The 21,932-nt window shown below is 33.1% G+C and overlaps 1 protein-coding gene across 5 annotated transcripts in view; it reads left to right on the top strand.

The window, feature by feature from the left end:
* Window positions 1–19,988, top strand: part of LOC114325088 (guanine nucleotide-releasing factor 2) — a 199,781-nt gene extending 179,793 nt beyond the window's left edge. For all 5 annotated transcript variants that reach the window (XM_050650950.1, XM_050650949.1, XM_050650947.1 and 2 more), the window contains 2 exons: window positions 1,318–1,449; window positions 3,366–19,988. In XM_050650950.1, coding sequence (XP_050506907.1) covers window positions 1,318–1,449; window positions 3,366–3,495 — 262 coding nt within the window. In that variant the 3' untranslated portion in view covers window positions 3,496–19,988. The remainder of the gene's footprint in view (window positions 1–1,317; window positions 1,450–3,365) is intronic.
* Window positions 19,989–21,932: the final 1,944 nt, after the last annotated feature.

Genomic DNA, 21,932 nt, shown 5'->3' with positions numbered 1-21,932 from the left:
TTTAGAATTGTTAATAGATGGCGCTTTAATTGGAAAAATACGATTTATTAGCGCCATCTATCAAAAATTTAAAAAAAATGTTTCGAATAAATGTTGCTTAATTTTTTATGACGAATCCGAATCTGCAATAAAAAGCGGGGGTTGCTATTTAAGATTTTAAAGTTACCCCCACCCCACCTCCAGGGGGTGGGTTGGATGGTCATGTTTGGTGTTATTCTATAGGTTTTCGAAAAAGATTAAAAATCTGTTTTTTGGTTTCTCATTTGGAAGTGTATTTCATGAGATATTAGACCGTTTCTATAATTATTTACCTATGGTATCAGGATAAATCGTGTTCCCCAATTATAGCGCCATCTATCCACAGTTCGAAAAAATGTCTTGAATAAAAGTTGCCTACTTTTACGTAACGAATCCAAATTTGCAAGAAAAACGGGGGGTTTCCATTTGAGATTTTAAAGTTACCCCCCACCCCACCTCCAGGGGGTGTAGTGAGGATTGGTGTTTGGTGTCATTGGATAGATTTTTGAAAATGATTGAACACGTATTTTTCAGTTTTTCGATCCGATGTTTAGTTCGCGAAATATTCGACCGTTTCGCTACTTTTGGGACACCCTATATAATAATTGTCAATTAAAAACAGAGATTTTAGCGATTCTCCCTAAAAATATTAAATTCTTTACCATCAAATATAATAACAGAACACTTTTCTTTTGAAAAAGGTTAAAATTTAATATTTTTTGGGAGAATCGTTAAAATTTCTGTTTTTAATTTGACAGTTTTTTGACAATTATATTTTAAAATTAACGGGCAATCCAAATCAATCGTTTATTTGTTGGTGCAACTGGACATAAACCTTTTTTGGGAATTTTAGATTTTTTTCTGGCAAGCTTCACACAGATCCAAATATATCGTTATGATTTATAAAGTTATGTTCTTGTACTTCTGTTGTAATTCTTTCAACCTTCTTGTTCTACCTCCATGCCCAATAGATTTATGTGCTAATTACATAAGGTAAAAAAAGTGCTTGCGTGTCGATCGTTATAATTTGAATTTCTTACTTTTACTAAGATCCTCTGGGAAATGTGTACAGTTACCGGTAAAAGTAAGAATTAAAGGGTTTTTTAACAATATTTCCTACATGTACCGTCGACTCTGGTAATTGTATACAATTACAGGTAATTGTGTTTACCGGTAATTGTGTACAATTACCTGTAATTGTGCATAATTACCAGATTATCTACTTTTACCGTAACATTAACAATAAAACAATTAAACACTTAAACAAAATGGTGTAACGTTCGTTTTTGTACTTTTCAGTGGTCTAGTCTTACAAGATTTGACCTTTGTCCACATAGGAAACAGTAATCTTTTACCAGATGGTTCGATCAACTTCTCAAAAAGGTGGCAGCAGTTTAATATTGTAGAAAATATGAAGAAATTCAAGAAGGCGTAAGTATTACACTACGTTTTGATATAATGTACTATTATTGAGAAACTATATATTCTCTCCGCCCATTAAGCATGTTGGCTGACTAAAATATTTTTATCCTCTTCTTCCGAGCAGGTTTTAAGACGGTTTCCATTCTCCATTGTCTCAGGATTTGTATTTTTAGATCTCTGTACTTGACGATTTTTTCGTTGTATTTAACACGTAGTTATTACTGTTAGATATCGTCACATCTATTAGGGTTGTTTTCCTAGTAAGTTTATTAACTAGTGTGAGATTTGGTCTATTGTGTGCCACTGTTTGATCTGTGAGCACAGTGCGTTCTCAGTATAGCTTCTTCTTCTTTTAGTTTCTTGGCCTCCACCTCTTAGGTACTTGGCCAATTCTCGTATTTAGACTGCAATTGGAAGGGAATCCTCTTTTCAAAGGGTCTGGATTTTTCCATATTTCCTTCGTTAAATACACTGTAATGTGATTGCCACATAACTACTTTATATTTTAATTTGAAATATTGTTATAAATTGATTGATCTTTCTGAAGGTTTGGTTATTAATATTAAATAGGAGATTTTGTATTGAAATGGGGGTTGGACTTCCTATATTAACAAGTTCCTGATACAGGTCAAATTGATTTGTTTTGTTAATTGGGCATTCAAGTAACATATGAGTTATACTTCCTATTTGTCCACATTCACAAAAAGGACTATCACTACAATTGATTTTAAACAAATGGTCTGGTGTGAGGCAATGACCCGTTCGCATTCTAATAATTGATGTCAAGTGCCTTCGATCCACAAATGTGAATTTGTGGAACCAAGGGTTTGTAGAAAAATCACTTTGACATTGTTGATACCATTTCCCTCTAGTTTTAAACTGTTTGGTCCATTCAACTTTAAACTCATTTACAATTTTTTGTTTAATAAAAGGTAAAAAGTCAAATTTATCTATTTTAATGTCTGCAAGAACATTTAAAGTCTTGCCTATATTTGCCAATTTATCAGCCTCTGTATTCCCCTTTACTCCAATATGACCATATATCCCAGTATAGCTTATAGTTGTCGTTGTCAAGGATTCTGTCAGGGACGTATTGATAATAAGGGAGATGGTCGGTTTGGAGCAGTTTGCTAGCCTGTTCTTGGTGAAAAATCTTTTCTACTGAGCCATGACGTTCTTTATAATCAGTTCCGACACACGTCTGGCAGCTCACGGTAAGATGTTGGATGGTTTTTTGGGTTTGACATCTGTATCGGCATTTGTCGTTCTGGACCTGAGGGTCTTTGACAATATACTTCAGGTAATTTCTAGTTGGAATAATCTGATCCTAAATGGCAAGTAGGAAACCTTCTGATATCCTTCCTGATGTCCACCAATAGTTCGACGCTGTATTGTCGACATATCCTTGTTGACCTTATTGAGATGCCGCCTTTACAAAGGTTTACCCATCAAGGTGGGAATTTTTTCTTGCTTAGATATGTGGTTTGTGCCCATTTCTTGTTACCTCAGTTTGGACATTGTGTCATCTACTGCGCAGATTGCGCGATGTAACGTAGATGTCTCAGCCTCAGCCTCCGTCAAAAAATAAGTTCTTAAATTAGCAACATGTTTATCCAATTGCTCACCTATGTCCATGAATCCCCTTCCCCCTAGATACCGCGGTACCTAATGTTGTTCTGTCTACTGCACTGAGTGAAAGTTGTTTTTGTGCTTTTGTGAGATCTTGCTTTCCGCTAAAGACTTTCTATATCCGTTTTTGACCACTCATACTCTTCGTACAAACTCGGAAGTTAGTTCGGTTTTCATTTGTTACTGTCAATTTTTCGCGCTTGCTTTACTCTGACATATTTGTACATGTCATTTTAACCATAGCCTTGATGTTCTCTCCATTTTGCATATCGAATTTAAATTTTTATTCTTTTTAGAACGTATACATTCAAAAAACAAGAAAAAATCATCACATTTTTCCAAAATTTCGACGATTTCATCGGAGAAGACGCTATGTGGAAGTTATCAGAAACTATTAAACCCCGTGGTAAGAAGATGCATCACTGAGGTTAAGACTAAAAAGCAATATAATGTAATGATTATCCAAATAGTGAAATTATTATTATTTTTAAGGTAATTACGTCCCAAAACGTATTTGTAACCTTTGGACACTATATTGTTACATGCGGGATGTAATCATCAAATTGTTAACATCATAGATGTTGAAACATGGGATATAACGTACAAAATTTGATCTTATAAACTTACGTGCATAGAAATCGGCCCACTTAAAAATTTGGTCATAGCCTGATTATTTAACAATACCACTGTAATAATATTGTTGCTAAACAGGTAAATTTTCATTGTATACCGGGTGTACCAATCAAACTGTGATTTTTTCTCAAAGTTCGCATCACCCTGTGGAATATTCTAGCATATAAATACTGAAATTAAAACCCAACTATAGCCTCGGATTTTCTTAACATTCTGTTTTTTGATTCATTCGTTTATGTTGGATAATAAAAAAGTTAGGTATTTTAACAACTAGACATGTTCTTCATCAATACACGGTGTTTCTAAATGAGTGCGACAAACTTTAAGGGGTAATTCTGCATGAAAAAATAATGACGATTGGGCTTGATAGACGTTTGTCCGCAAATGTTTCGTTTCCGAGATACGGGATGTTGAATTTTTTCATACAAACTGACGATTTATTTATTGCTTTAAAACCAGTTGAGTTATGCAAATGAAATTTGGTAGGTTTTAAGAGATAGTTATTGCGGATTTTTTGACATAAAATTAAGAATTTAATATTCACCATTGGCGCGCATACGGGTAATATGACATATCATATTACCGGCATGTACGCCCATGGTGAATATTAAATTCTTAATTTTATGTCAAATAATCCGCAATAACTATCTCTTAAAACCTACCAAATTTCATTTGCATACCTTAACTGGTTTTAAAGCAATAAACAAATCGTCAGATTCTAAGAAAAAATTCAACATCCCGTATCTCGGAAACGAAACATTTGCGGACATACGTTTATAAAGCCAACTGTCATTATGTTTTCATGCAGAATTGCCCCTTAAAGTTTGTCGCACTTATTTAGACATACCCTGTATTGATTAAGAACATGTCTAGTTGTTAAAGTACCTAACTTTTTTATTATCCAACATAAACGAATGAATCAAAAAACAGAATGTTAAGAAAACCTGAGGCTATAGTTGGGTTTTATTTTCAGTATTTTATAAATGCTAGAATAGTCCACAGGGTGATGCGAACTTTGAGAAAAAAAACACAGTTTAATTAGTACATCCGGTATACAATGAAAATTTACCTGTTTACCAACAATATTATTACAGTGGTATTGATAAAGAATCAGGCTATAACATGTTCAAAAAATCACTTAAATCGGCCAACAGGTTTAGAAAATATGAGACATCAAAAATGACCAAAATTTTTAAGTGGGCCGGTTTCTATGCACGTAAATTTATTTTATAGCGAGAAAACTTTTTAAAATCACTGGAACATCCCGTTCAAACAATTTTCATCCTCCATAAGGATCTCGCAACAAATTAGACTCGTAACTCTGTATTACACTGAGATAAACCAAAAACAAAAAATTGTATTATTTAACAGTGTTGCCAGTTGATAAAATATTCTATACTTTCAGCATTTTTTATAACTCAAACATGTTTTTGGACGTAAGTACCTTCGGCATTTCTTAATTTGAATTAGTTTGAGATTTCTAAACCAATTTTTGGAAAATCCAGTTTTAAAAAGTATGAATTAATTAAACAATGAATTGGGCATCGAAATTTTGTTGGAATTTCATTGCAATGAGTTGTATTGTTCGTTTGCGTTTCATGTTCGGAAGCAAAATCACTTTTAAATTTATCATTTAACATTTTACTGACTTTTTGTCATAAGACTGATTGTTCTTAGTATATTTTCAAAATATAAGTATTTGGAATGTAACAAAGTGAACAGTGAATCAGCATATGGCACTTTTTGCATTCCAGAATTAAGAATACGCGAAATGGATGTTAGATTTAAATAAAATACATTAGTTCAGTGTACGTGGTGAACATTTGAAATTGACAAAATTATAAATAGATAGAAGCTTCAATATTTTTCTCGTTTCTTTCTTGTTTTGTTCATTCCTTAGCCATTTCTTTTGTCTCTGTAATTTATTTGTCCGTATTTATTAATGTCGTTAGCTCTTCTTTTCTTCTGTTTTTGTTATTTTTTCCTCATATATATATTTCCTTTTATTTTCCTTGTTATTTCTTGTTTGTATCTTATTTTTCGTTCCAATGTGTTTTTTAGGTGGTTTGGCCATTATTTGTTAATGTTATGCTTATTTTTACAGTGACCAGTTAGTAGACTGTCGTTAAACAACAAGAATATTTTCATTCGTGTTTCAAAAGTAAATTCAAAGGAAAATATGGTTTTCCTTGGTTGTGTAACTTACATTTAAAAATTGAAACTTTGAAATGTTCACCACAAAACAGTTAACTCTTTAGAAGGCCTAACTAAAATATAAGCTAACGACGTTAACTAAAAGTAATGTAGACTGCTCCTATGATGTAATATACATTTAGTTGCCATATTTTTTAGAAGGATTTGCCACTGTCCAATTTTTAGCTAAATCCAAAACGCTAGATTAAAAGCTATGAAAACTCCAATATTTTGGAAAGTATTTTAAACGTTTTAGGTAATTCTTTTAAAAGGGTATATAGAAGAATGTCTATATTTAGCACTTCTTTCGGTAGGAGCTCAGTTGTACACCGAATAAAAAATGTACCACGAAAGTTTATCTTCGCTCACTCTGTATTGTCCAAATTTATAAACAATTTAAAGTTTTGTTAACAGAAATATTCCTCAAATTTCCACAGATCTGGGTAATTTTTAAGTCACGTGACCGAAATACATCGTTCTGATTGGTCATAATCACCGCAAGTGTACCAATTTTTCCCTAAATATGGGTAAATATTGTACAAATGATTTTATCGGATTCAGGTACAACTGTGCTTCTACAAGCTTTGAGCATGATTAGGGAAATTTTTAACTGAATTCTGTCCTAGTGACAGCTAATTTTAGCGGATTATATTTTGGTAATAAAAAATTGTATTTTATTCGGCGCCAGTGTAAGTGGCCTAATAGACCGGTCTAGTTAGACCCAAAAATAGGTGTGAGGTTAGAATAATTCCCAACTAGCTGAAAATTGGTAGGATTGTTCAAAATACCATCATGAATGAAATCTAAAAAGCCCTCATCGATCCGAACCGTAGAAAAAAAATTACTCGGTGTCAAAGGTCACAAAAATGGGTTTCTAGCAATTTTCAGCGAAACGATAAGTTTTATCATAAAATTAGTTCCAACAAAACAAATGTCTCAATACTTTTTTCCTAACAGCAGCCGTTTTTTGAGATTTGAGTCGTAATCGTCATAATAGGTATTAGTACACCACGTATATACATCACTGAAGCTGTAATACAAGTAAAGTCTCTACAGGTCCCTCATTTTACATGACAGTGTAACCTTGAGGAACATCTCCTATTCAATTATTGTCTGCGTGGCTAGGGTCGTTGGTGTTACTATAGTATGCGGTCTACCGTCGCGTGTCTACTATAGCTTGGCGGTTTACCGAGGGATGTGAATAAATCTTATAAGAAATCTTGTAATCTAATCTTGTAGTAAATCAAAAAATCTTTACAAAGTGAATAAAACGCGACAATCATAAGAATTATTATATTAATTTTACGGCTTATTCCCAACAAAAATAGAAAATTGATATGACAAAGTATCGAGTTGCAAAATCAAAATATTAATTCTTCTTATTTATGCGTTCTATTCACTTTGTAAAGATGGTTTTTGTGGGCATATACACGTTTTATCGGCACGTCGGCTAATCACCATAATCTTTTCTCAGAAGGGTTTGAACACAATAATGAAAGTCAACTTTGTAAGAGAGATGTTTATTGCTAAGGAAGAATAAACATTACAGTATACAATGAACATTATGCAAATTTAGTTTATTTGGTTTTATAAAACAACATTCAACAATACAACAGGTACATAGAATTGTAGAGAGAATCAACGAGGACTTTGAAAATAATAGGTACTGCTCGGCGGTATTTCTGGACGTAAGTCAGGCATTTGATAAAGTCTGGCATAAAGGCCTGTTATGTAAACTAAAACAGAATTTACCTACAAATTACTATATACTCTTAAAGTCATATATCACCAACAGAAACTTCCAGGTAAAGTATGAGAATGAATACACAAACATACAACAAATTCTTGGAAGTGGAGTCCAAGGAAGTGTACTAGGACCTATATTATACCTTATATTCACTGCTGACTTACCGACAGATACACATATCACTACAGCCACATTTGCGGATGATACGGCAATACTATCATCGAACAAAAATCCCAAAATAGCCTCAGAAATCTTACAAAATAATCTAAATAAAATTCAACAATGGATGACAAAATGGAGAGTCAAAATTAATGAAAACAAATCGCTACACCTAACATTTACCACGCTTAGGGAAACATGTCCTGCTGTATACTTAAACGGTAAAGGTCCCACAAGGGGATGAAGTCAAATATCTAGGTATGTACTTGGACAGAAGATTAAACTGGAGGAAGCATATATTTACTAAGCGAAAACAACTGGGTCATAAGTTAAGAACCATATATTGGCTGTTGGGCAAAAAATGAAAACTATCAACTGAAAATAAAATATTAATCTACAAATCCATCCTAAAACCAGTGTGGACTTATGGGATAGAATTATGGGGAACCGCCGCACATTCCAACATTGAAATCATACAAAGATTTCAGTCCAAAATATTGAGATCAATACTAGGAGTTCCATGGTTCATAACCAATGAAGCCATCCATCGGGACGCCGGACTACAATACGTCAAAGATGACATCAAAAAGTGCGCGAAAAAACATACAGAGAAAAGTGCATCCAAACGTGTTGGCAAAAAATTTAGTGAATAAACCGCGTACTGTTCTTAGGTTAAAACGAAAAGTTCCGTTAGAGTTAAGTGAACAATAGGTACTAAATTAATGTGAATAAGTTTATGTCAGAAATAGTCAGTGTTGTAGGCTAAGTTTTAAAAAAGGGGTGCATCACTGGATGCCTCCCTACATGTCATTCCTAATTATTGTCAGTCCTATTACTTATTGTCTGTTATCTACCTAAACATTTAGGTTTAGATTGTATAGATAGATTGTAATAAATGTGGGGTTAATAAAAAAATTGCTAAGTACGAATAAACATTACAGTATACAATGAACATTATGCAAATTTAGTTTATTTACTATTATGCAAATTACATCGTAATCTTTTTCCAGGGTATGCGAAATCCTTTAGGTAGATCCACCCTCGAGGTATTACTTGAGAATATGAGAGCCAGAGTTGCCTAACTGATTTTAACATTACTTTACATAATCAAAGAAAATGATCAGAAGCTAACAATGTCCGATTGTTTTAGTAGTTTTATGTTGACCAAATGTCATTATAGGTCAACATACAATTACTAAAACAATCGGACATTGATAGCTTCTGATCATTTTCTTTGATTATGTAAAGTAATGTTAAAATCAGGCCACTCTAGCTCTCCTTGCATCAATTAGTCTAGAGTAGGTACTACATGGTACTGCTCCGAGTGAAAATACGTGTTAAACCTATATTTACCTATAATCTATATAATAAAAATGTCAGAATATTGTTTTATTTGTGCTAAAATTTTAACTAGAGGTGAAATTGTTACTGTTGAAATTGATGATACGACATCTGCATTTTTCAGGAGGGGTAAAACAACTCTTTTAAAATGTTTGAAAAATAAGATTTACTTCAATGTACTGAAGTTTTGAAAAAACTTAATTCAACTCCACAAGAAGTTATTACCCACGGAATTAGCTTTCTTCTCTCCATGTATAGAGCTCCTAAAAAAATTACGTGCTTAGATAAGTTTCGATATGTTTTGTAAAAGCAAGTGCAGTTATCTTGTCTTACTCATCAACATCTTTTTCGGGTATATTACCAAGTTCAAGTGTGCATTTGTTATTAGCTAGACCCAAAAGACTGGGGTTGGAAGTTAGTCGACAATTCATTAGAACAGTTCAAACTTTACTCCCACCATGACGATTGCAACTCTTTCAACTTTTTTAATCGTTATATCTCAAAAACGGTGGCTCTTAGAAAAAAAAGGTTGAACATTTTTTATAGATAATTAACTAATCTACAATTTTCGTCAAGACTAATTTTATGATAAAACTTACCGTTTCGCTGCAAATTGCGCAAACCCCGTTTTTGTGACCTTTGACCCGAGTAATTTTTTTATTTATGATGGTATTTTGAACAATCTTGCGAATTTTCAGCTAGCTGCTAATTTTTGTAACCTCGGATGTGTAACTTGACCGGAGTATAAAGCTAATTTTATAGAATAACTACTATGAAATTTATTGAAAACGCAATTTGTGTTCGAAACAAAAATAATTACAATTTGGTGGAGTAGAACTGGCAAAGGCTTTCAATTACGTGCCAGAATTATTTTCTTTACTCATAAATACAATTTACAAGTTTTATAATTCGTGGGAAGAAAGTCAGAGCTGGCAACAATGGTGGGAGAGAGCAAATAGAATATTGGCCAGTTCAAATTGGCGAAAAAGGCACACACAATGGAGCCTTGAAAAGACAGAAAAGACCGAGGATAAAAAAGAGAGAATGCACAAGACCGATACACATATCAGCCCACCGTAGTTTTAAAACGTTATGAATAGAAAAAAATCCAATCAAGAATTACACAACAGTGGTCCTTCTCGAGCCGGATAGTCTTTCTCTCTCAAAATATTCACTAATCGTGTGAGGTACTTTAAGAGAAAACATAATATGGTGTTTATTATTGTAAAACTTGTAAATTTTATTGAATTATGATAAAAAGTATAGTGGATCTTAAGCAAACTCTCAGTGATGACATGAGCAAAGCTACAGAAATACTCATATGGCTGTTAATCTGTTTAAAATAGCACTGCAAATGACTGTATTTTTTTAGCTTGGCCAATTGTTCTCACTCCCAATTTACTTACGATTCATTATGTTAACAATATTTTTGAAAAACCTCTTTCTTTTAGAATAAAAAAACAAATCAGTATATTATATTTATTTTTGTGATTTCTTTGTATATCGTAAATTTAAGAGATATGATTTTTTGTGTATAAAAGTTCAAATAATCGCACAATATCTGTATGTAACCTGTAAGTCAATTAATCAAATTTGTTTGGATCTTATGAAAATATTTCGTAGTATCGTAAACAAAAAAAAAGAGGGGTTGTTTAATGAAACGACTTTTATTTTTTATTAACTTGTTCGTTATGTCCAATTGGAATTGATTTTTTGGTCACAAGAATTACCTTTTACAGTATCATGTTAAATTAGAACTCATATGGCAAAAAGGGCACAAATGAACACCACTAAATCTCACAAACGTATAGGCCTGATATTATACATTGGTCCTTCGAGCCGGATACTGACTCTTTCTGTTGAAAGACTCTGGTGAACGTTTGTGGTGAAAAGTAAGAAGTGTTCTTCACAATTTTTCCAAAATCTAAAACTCCGATAGCTACTTCAGTGAGATAAATACTTTTGTATTTTGTACTAAAGAACGCTTAAAGTAGGTATGGTCGTTGGCGCCTATTGTAACAGTCTGATACGTTACGGAATCACTTTTGAATTCTTTAAATATTTTTATAATTATTTTCTCTTGATCTCTTAATTAATTTCTCTAATTTTCTCGTAAAGGACTACTTACGTGACGTCACACTTCGGCGTCTACGGAACATACTTGTTGAATCGTTCCTTGACGTTTAATTCGTGTTCCGTGAGAGTTTGACGTTCTTCTCTTTGAACGAGAGAGGAATGATCGGCAATCGGCACTTATCTTGTATCTGGATGTGAGGTTGGTATGGTACCATATAATGGCGGATGATTTCCATCCAACTTATTTTATTTAACATCAATTTTAAAGTGAAAAGTTACCACCAATGGTTGTCTGAAGTAGGGAGACATGTGTGGGACACAACTCCTCTTGGAGCCTGAATAGGAATCATCCGGTGAGGGTTCTTTTTTATAATAATTTTTTGTTAGCCTTGGGATGTTTTTTTTTGTTATGGAATATTAGAAATATTAGTTTCATTGTTAAATTTCCTTAGTGAATCCATTAAGTGAAGTATGTAGATTGTTTCGATTTTATTTAATATTCATTCAAGGGAAATTATAGGTATATTAATGTGTTTTTGGTTTTACATAACCAAACATTTTTGAAGTCCTCAAATTAATATTGAAAATAATTATCATTACTTCGCTGTAGGTTTTAAACTGATTGAACATCCAATAGTTTTATAAAGTCAATATATTTTTATAAATATCATATTCTCTCAGATAAATCATATTCTATTTTCAAATTTCAATTTCAAAGTCATTATCTGTTCATATATTCACACTCACATGTTCAAGGTTAAATGAGATTAGTTAATGGTCACTTTTTCAGTATTATTCAGTCATATAAAGGGTTGTCTGGAGTAGGGAGACATGTGTGGGACACAACTCCTGTTGGAGCCTGAATAGGAATCATCCGTCATTTGGAAGAAATGTACGTCGACCTACTTCCAGCGCACTTCACAGCCAAGTAAAGCACGACCGCCTTGTCAAATTTTCAGAACACGAATCAAATTCACCACCAGAGGTGTAGAGTACGTTCCGTACACCGAAGTGTGACGTCACGTAAATATTTATTTACGAGAAAATTAGAGAAATTAATTGTTAGATTAAGAGAAAACAATTATAAAAATAATTAAAGAGTTCAAAACTGATTTCGTAGCGTCAAACCGTTACACTATTACAAATGCTAGAAGGAAGGATTGGCTTTATACTAAGTCGAAGTTAAGAAACGCAATGCTTAAGATGCACATTGCACGGCAGAAATCTTTAAGACGAAATGGCACATGATAGACAGGCTTGGAGTAGGGGATTATATATATTAGGGGATAGTAAAACCATCTCGTAGGATATTTAAAATATAATTATATTGTAACTACCAAAGTAGAGTGCCACTTCTTCTTTAAGTGCTACCTCTGCGATGGAGATCGGCAATCATCATGGCTATTCGGACTGTAGAGAAGGCTGCTCTGAAAAATTCTTTCAGATTGCGCAGTCATCATATTATACGTTTTCTTATGCTTCTCTGGATCTTTACCTGCATAATCAGTAGAAGCAAGTTATATCTCTCTCCACGTGTAATATGTCCGAGATTTTCTTGTTTTGATTGTACCTATTCAATATTTCCATTTTTTATTCATCTTAGTCAGAACCTCTTTATTTGTGACGTGTTCTGTCAATGGATATTTTCAGATTCTTCTATACTCGATTGATTCCAGTTTTTTCATTGGTGTCGCATTCAAGATCCAAGCTTCCGCTCCATAAAACAAAGTTCCAGAAAACATAGCACCTCGCCAACCTAGCTCTTAGCTCCAACTTTAAATCTCTTGTGCAGGGCACTCTTCTCATTTTGTTGAAATTTGCTCTCTTTTTTTATTCTGATTTGGATTTCCTGGAAGTAATTATTTGTGGAGTTGTTTCCTTCTGGAAGCCGTCCGTACATGATCCCCGGTCGCGCTGCAGCCTGTTGGCTTATTGTGCTTTCTTCCGTTTGTTCTCATGACCCACAATTCAATAAAGGAGTGCCCTTCTCTAGCCTGTAAAATTCCATTGGGTTAGTGCTATATGCTTTTGGACTTTGGTCCGCAGTCTCCATATATTGCTTGTCTTTTGCGGTCCAGAGCCTCGCAGTCGCACAATATATGTCTGACTGTCTCGGTCTCTCTATTGCATAATCTGCAACTGAGATCTCCATTGTATAGTCCTATCGTGAGCAGGTATCCTTTTACTGGAAAATGTCCGGTGAAGAAACCTGTAGTGATTTTGAGCTGATTCCTTGCTGATATCTGAGGTATAAATCTCTTGGCATTTGTTGAGTTAATCATTGTTATAAATTTTGTCTTCTTGACGTTCAGTGTTAGCCATATTGTTTTTCATACTCCGCTAATTCTAGCTAACAGTTTTTGAAGATCTTCAATATTTTCTTCTTCCATTTCATTTACCTTTATTCCAGCTATTTCACCCTCAAGCGCGTTTTTCAGGATATCTTCCGAGTACGCATTAAAAATAATTGACGAGAATACGCATCCCTGTCTCACCCCACGTCTAATTTCAATTTCCTCTGACAATTGTTCATTTACACGTACTTATAGAACACTAAATACGCAAAAAGTGTATGCCTGTTACGATACATTGGTCCTTCGAGCCGAATAATGCGGCTTTAAGTAAAACTTTACAGAAGACTAAGTTGCTTTGGCCAACTATTATGAATACAGGAAGGAAGATGGCCAACAAAAATTGGATTCCATCACTTCAAAAGCATCCGAACTAGATCGAGTCTTTTTATTTTGTTTTCCACAAATGTATTTATTGAAGATTACCTATCTTTAATGAAGAAATCTAGAAATTATTTAATAATATCATGATACTGTTGTTGGTGACATTATTTTAAAACCTATTGATACCGGGACAAGAATCTTTATTATTAAAATAAAATCGTTTGTTAAACAACCCCAAGATTCGGTGGTTGTTTTTCTTCTACTTATATCTTGTCCGCAGAAATGTGTGTTGTTTTAACCCAATAATATTTAAATACGTAAGTCTTAAGAGGACCGGCACAAACAGATCTTTCATTCAAACACATACATATCAAGATCCAGAAGACCATAAAGCTCTTCCAGAAGTCAACTAATTTTGATTTTAGTTCGAGAAGAAGTAGGGATGCTATACTTAATTGAATTTCGAAAAAATTTGCAGTTAGTTGTAACAGATGTAATTGAAATCATTTTTCGTATAGATTTTACACCTTTTGTTTTGGATCTGTGCTGTTTTGCATCTTCACTGAGAACATTGTTTATAATGTTTCATTTGTGTCGAAGTTTACATTACGCATGCGCATTCTTATGTTTAAAACTTTAAGATTCGTTAGTTAGTTAGAAACTATTACTATAGTTCTCAATCTCATGTTATACACAAATGTTTTCGGAAAAAAACTACCGAGAATGTTAATTCCCTACATTCTTTACCGTCAAAAGGACACGGTTGCAAAAATTTCAAGGCCAAATTGGACAGCATGCTACTTAGTACATTTACTCACGGTTTGAATTGACCAGGTCAATTCTTTTCGAGTCATTTGCGAGTGATAATGTTCCATTTTTCAACGAAAAAACAACGTTTTTAGACGGTGTTCCGTAAATAACTCAAAAAGTAAGTATTTTATCGAAAAAATATTCCTAGACAAAATATAGGTTATGACAAAGTGAAAAACTGTATATTAAGTAGAAGCAAGAGTTGTAGCTAATGAAAAGTTGGTTCTTTCGTCACAAATCGAATATTTCAACGTAAAAAAATGAAGCACTTTTGGGGAAAACTCATCACAAGTTTTTTTAATTATTTAAAAATGCTTTATTTTTGTTTTCTAAAAAAGTTTCTAGCGTCAAAATAAACAAATTATGCTCTAAATAAAGTTAGTTAAAGTGATTGTCATAATTTTATTTACCAAAACAAAAGTTACCAACTTTATTTGGAGCGTAACTTGCTTACTTTTGATGCTAGAAACTTAAAAAAAGCAATAATAAAGCTTTTTTTAAACATTTTAAAAAAGGTTTTATTAGTTTTCCCCGAAAAGTACTTCATTTTTTGATTATTTAACGTTGAATTATTCGATTTGGAATTTTATGAATATTTATTTAGCTCTAACCCTGTTTCTACTGGGTATACAGACTTCATACATACATCATTTTTTTTTTCACTTTTTTAAGCTCTATTTTTGCTAACAGTACTTTTTTCGATACAATACTACTTACTTTTTGAGTTATTTGCGGCAACCCGTCCAAAAACGTGGCGTTTTTGTTGAACAATTAATATACATATTGAAAAAAGAATTAACTTGGTGAAAAGACTATAGAACAAAAGTTTCCTAGAATTAGTCAGTTTATCCACTTCCGGACTTATTTTGAACGTATGTTTTTCACCCCCGAGAAGAGGCGGTACCCATCCCCAGGCAGAAGCACACATCGGGACAATATCACTTTTTCTTTGACATGCTAGCTATGTGTATGCCAAATTTCATGTCAATCCAAGCGGTTCTTTAAAACTGAAAAGGTTTTGCAATATTTTACCGTGAGTGAATGGAGTAACTCACGACTTGCGCGAAAAGTTATCCAATTTTGAGTTTCGCGCAGAGTTGCCAGATTATCGGGATAGTAGTGAATGTGGGGAATTATGAAAAATTAAAGAATTATTATTAATCACAATTATAATGAATAAATTCGAATTTATTAGGAACAATTTCTAAAGTTCTATTTCCGTATGCTTTGAAATGTTTCAGGTTTTCGATTTTCACTGATATTAAGAAACAAAAGGTGTATTTTCTATATGTGGCATTGAGTGTTTGGAAATCCGCTAATTTTATTGTCGGGTATAGCATAATCATCATTTTATATTTTTCTAAATATACAGGATGTTTTTTTAAGACGAAATCTCTAAATTAATATAAATAATTGGTAATATGTTTGAAAAACTTTCAAATATATATAAAATGTGTGCTTAAGTAACGACTATTTATATACTAGAGCATCGAGTGCCATTTTTAACGTATTAAAAGTTGATTCAATCAACTTTTCGAAATAGACAAAAAAGTGAGTAGAGTCGGTTATAAGTATAGGGACACAAAAACGTAAAAACATATCAGTAAATTAAAGAATTGTCGATAACTCTTCATAATTGGAAGACGAATTTTGGAAACAGAAGAATAACATAAGGCCGTAAAGACAAACTACGTGAAGACAATTTCGTGGAATTAAAACTAGTATTCTACGCAATCTATATTCTATCGTATTTATTTTTTGAAAATTTTTCAAAAATTTCATATTTTGACAGACAATCCCCTGTTTTGACAGAACCATACAAAAACACCCTGTATATTTTAAAAAATATCGACTTTATGCACATTTCTGTAATATCTGTGATGTTATTTTAGTTTTTATTTATTTAAATCGCATTTTATTGTATAAACAAATTCTGATTTAAGGTGTGCCCCTCGTATAATTTTGCTTCAGAGATGGGAAAGTATGAATTTGTATATTGTCTATGTTACAAAATATTTCTGAAGTTATTATAGTTATTAATTTATTATCGATAATGTGCCATTTTCCCTAAAATTACAAATAAGACGTATTAGTGCTACTGAAAATGGTTTCGTTCAAAATGACTAGCTATATTATTTATAGTGCAATACGAAATATTTTTTTGAATTTATTTTAAGCTGTTGTTTTCTGCTCTTTCTGAGTTATGTTCTAGTAATGATGGTGATTTAGATGGGTAAACTGTTTATGCATTAGTGGAATAGAAATATTCCTAGCATCGCCTTTAGTAGCGTGATTACGCTAAACTCACTTCATCTTTCCTCGTTAAGAGGTCGCTAAAGGCGTGCGTTGGTATATTTCAATATATTTACCAAGCAGTCAGTGCGTTTTGATTCAGTTCAGTCTTCTTTCGAGCCTCTCTGATGACGGGTAGACGTAGAAACACGTGTCAGAGAATGGTAAGAGACTCGAATTGAATCGAAACGAAACCGTCTACTTTGATTTTGTTCTAATAACATTTTGCTCATCGCATCAAACTATTTTTTACATTGCCTATATGTACTTTATAACAAAAATTGAACAAATGTGCCGACAAATTTTAGGGTACAGTCAAAAGTTTCTGTCTTGCATTGAAAAAAAAAATAACTTTTTTGTTGTAAAATTGAATTTATTTAAACCAAGCCTTTGACTATAATTTTGTTGATATAATCAAACTCAATGAACTGTTTGACTCTTTGGGTATTGAGGAAATCCCAAAAACACTAGTATATGTAATTGTTTTGATCTCTTCTTCGTCAATCCACGGGCGGCGTGTGAAAATGATGATGTTTCTGTTGAACGTGTGGTACATTTTTTCATTGCTTCTTCTTCGAATGGCTATAGTCCAAATTTATTTCTGTTTCCAATGTGGGCGATCCTGCGTCTCTTCTGCAAGTTCTGATATTCATAAAATTTAACACGTCCACTGCCACTTTATTTCGCCATGTTTTATTTGATCTTGTGCCCTGAATTTTATTTGCTAGGGTTCTTCCGGATATTTCGTCACCCATTCTCATTACACGACCAGCTCATCGAAGCCTCATAATCTCTTCTGGTCGGCCGCTCCACATTTTATTGTCTAAATCTCTTCTGGGCTGTATGTCGTTACCCAACCTCACTCTGTGACCAGCCCACATAAGTCTCTTTGGGTCTAACTAATTAAGAAAGAAATTCTTCTTCTTCTTCTTGTACCCTCTCCTCATCGGATGTTAGCAAACATCAACTGAAATTCTTCTCTATCTTGTACTAATCCTCTAATTGGGCTGACATAGCCATTGGCGTAAGTCTCGCAGCCAAGAGAACTTCTTTCGTCCAATGCCTCGTCATTCTTCGATCTTTCTTTCAACGATCAACTGCAAAAAACCATACTTCTTCTTTTGGAATCATAAATCTGGATGGATCTTTGCCTCTATGGTGGTTGGGGTAGTTACCCCTGATGAGGGGTTTGATTAAGTTGAACACTATTTACCAGACATATCTTTATTTGCCAACACTAGATATGCCAGTAACGAGTTGGTGGACAAAAGTCTATATTCTAATTACATTGATGGTTAAACAATGAATGATGAATAATGAATGATCTCTGCTTTACTTTCTCCGTATCTATAAATAAATCGTAATTGTTTTGTTATGGTTTCATACCTGAATGTGACCATGAAATACTAATAGTACAAAATTGCTGACTCCGTTGTTTTTCAAAACGAGTGATCTACATTGCAGAAGCAATGTCACCTACTTTACGAAATCAAAACAATGCATGTAAATAATATTTGTTTGAGACTTTTAAAAATTAAATCGATATGGATTACTCTTATTTTTTGAATGCTAATATAAATCCTGTACACCTGTCTGGCTATGTTCTTCCATTCAGATCTCCCTGTGTCCTTCTCTTCATTGGCTTATACTCATGGTTTTCAGGTCGTCTTCCACGTCATCCGACCATCTCGTTTTGAGCCTTCCTTTTTTTCGCCTTCCTATCGGCTTCTATTGTAATATTTTCTTTGCTGCTTTTGCATCTTCTTCTCTCTGGGCATGTCCCAGCCATGACAGTTTTACAAATCTTACAATATCATACCCTTCATTCAATTCATTAACCTCGTCGTTTCACCATTCTCCATGTGCCGTCTTATTCTTGCACCGGGCCATATACTTTTTTCGGTATCGTTCTCTAGAATGTCCTGAGTTGGGCATCATCTTTTTTTGTCATTGCCCAGGTTTCACAATCATTCTGTAGATAGTCATTTTGGTTCTTTTATTTAATAATTTCGATTTCATCAATATTTTATTAGCATCGTATGCACGAGTCCCACTTAAAATAAGTGAAACATACAAGATAACCATACTTATCGCTTCTAAAGATATGGCCGAAATAAGCTACTTTTCTTCGCTTAACTGTTGTCACTAGTTCCTTGTCTTTATGCATTATGTATTATGCAGTAGCCAGACTTATTATCTATAGTAGAATAGTGTGTCTAACGTGAAATTCCCACTGGGATTGCAATACGGTTGAGATAGGAATGCGCATTCAGTGTTGCCACAGTTCCTGTGCGACACTCTTGAGAGACACAACTGGTGAAGACCGACAACACTGTGCGTTTATTCCCCATTAGAAATGTATTGCCCTATCTTAGCCGTACTGCATTCTCGGATGATTCTCGGTGTGAATTTCTCAATAAATCCTTAATAAAGGCGAATAAATCGTCGTAGTCGAAAGATAGTTATCGTGTTCGTATAAACAATCTCTCCCTCGGTCATACAGCTTTTCCTGTCAATATAAATTTGACGGTTACCATTTTCAGTAAGAAAAATACCTTGTCTTTTGAATCGGTGTTGGAAATACGAACAATGATATAACCGTATAAGCAACACCGCTCTTACATCTTATTTATTGTAAATAGACGATGAAACAAGTTTCTTAATGATCAACAAATGTTTTTCCATGCCACGACGAAAATTGAACGATTTGTCAACGTGGCACGGTTGAGTTGTGACGTCATCGTCTATTTAAAGAGAACGTTGTAGGTTATTTTTGGAAAGTCCCAGTTGAGATTTTTAAATGCTTTACTTGCATGTATTACTTCTGTAATTTATTTAAAATTAACCTTATTTGGTGATTTTGTAAATATTTATGTATATTTGTTTATATATATTTTTTGTTGTCAGTTTTCGTCTAAATACTTATGCTTTTTACATTATATATGTTAGTGTGATATCCTATTTCTAAGTACCTAAATACAATGTGTGATAAAGTTTGTGTTTTATTTAATCGTGTTCTAATCATAAACATACATAATGAGTTTTATACAGGGTGTTTCATTAATAATTGTCCATATAGTAACTGGAGAAACCTTAGCACAAAATACGAAGATTTAACCTAAAACACTTAAATAAAATGTGGTTCCTTACTGATCTTACTTATCTAAAAATTTAAAAACTATTTTTGCTCAGCATTTAAAAACTATTTGACGTATGCTTTTCATACTTGGCAGAAAGTATAGGTACTGTACAAATTACTAAATTACGTTAAACAAACGTTTCTGGCTATTACCAGAGGCGTACGACGGGGGAAAGTGAATGGTTGACACATTCCAAATTCTACGCCACTGGCGGCATTGCTATTTTAGTTGAATTTTTGGATTCTCCAATACTTTCTATAAAAATAATATACTCTTCATTCGTAACGATAAAGTCATTAGTTTTCGAGATCTTTGAAGTTAAAAATGAAACGACACGGTTATTTTGATTAATGTATTGTGTCACTTCATTTTTAATTTCAAATATCTCGAAAACTAATCATTTTATCGTTACGAATGAAGAGTATATTATTTACATAAAAAGTATTGGAAAATCAAAAAATTACACTAAAATAGCAATTTCGTCAGTTGCGTAGAATTTGGGAACGGTCAACCAGCCACTATCCCCTGTCGTACGCCTCTGGTAGTAGCTAGAAACGTTTATTTATCTTAATTTAGTAGGGTGTACAGTGCCTACACTTTCTGTCAAGTATGATAAGGATACGCCAAATAGTTTTAAAGTACTGGGTACAAATAATTTTTAAATTTTAATCATACTGCCGTCATCATCTGCAGAGAGATCACATTTGAGTAAATGTTTTTGTTTAAATGTCTAGCCGTTGAAAACTATTTAGATTTTTTTTGTTTTCTACTTTATATACATAATAAATATCATAGAATTCATATTTATACATAATATTGGCAAAATATATATTATTTACTCTAAAAACTCATGTTACTGCGTTCTTTCTAAGTATACTACATAAATTAACTTCTTCCTCCTTAGGAAGAATGCAGTACTGCGTTTGCGCTAAGCATTTTTTATTTTATAATACAGTAGACTCGCTCTATAACGAACACGGTTACTACGAGGTTTCGCTTATAACGAGGTACACTAGATGTCCCATGAAATTCCTATTGAACTGAACACCTCTATAATGAGGCATATTTGGATATAACGAGGAAAAATGAAATCGTAAAATATGTATCTTTATTATTCTTTATCTATTTTTAGCGCTGTAATGGCTATCAGTAAAATAAATACCTACCTCAACTAGGTACCGGTATAAAATTCCCAACATCTGTGCGGTTATCGAGGGTAGTGCTTTAATACCCTCCACTCCTTTAATAATCCACCGCCTACCTATAATAAACTTCTTCCTGTTCTGTTTATCTATTGGCCGATACTGAATATTGTAAAAAAGTTAATAGTTTATGATGGCGAAGCCTTATTGTCGAGGAAACAATATTTAGCATTTTATATTGATCCGAATTGCATTACTATAGAAAGTTAATGGGGTTTTCCCGTGGGTAAATAAATAAATAAAATAAATATTTTAGACAACTATATATTATGTAATGTATGCACAATATTATTGTTGTCTGATATAACGAGATCCGCGTATAACGAGGTAATTAGTCTGCCATTTCAGTTCTCGTTATAGAGGGAGTCTACTGTATAATAAATACAATATAACGATGAAAAAGGAGAACAAAAAACATTTTTTATAAAGTGTGTCATGAAAATGGACAAAAAAAGTGCTGGATATAATTTTGGAATTAATAAGTTTGCCGCTAAACGATTAACATTTACGATTAAGTTTATTTTTAATTATTAATTATTATTGACATTGATTTAACTATGTATGTACTTTTATACCACATTTTTTATTTGAAAAT

This window comes from Diabrotica virgifera, chromosome 5, assembly GCF_917563875.1.
Source record: "Diabrotica virgifera virgifera chromosome 5, PGI_DIABVI_V3a".
Lineage (NCBI taxonomy): Eukaryota > Metazoa > Arthropoda > Insecta > Coleoptera > Chrysomelidae > Diabrotica > Diabrotica virgifera.
The sequence above is the reverse complement of the archived record's forward strand: the minus strand, read 5'-3'. Positions and strand labels throughout refer to the sequence as shown.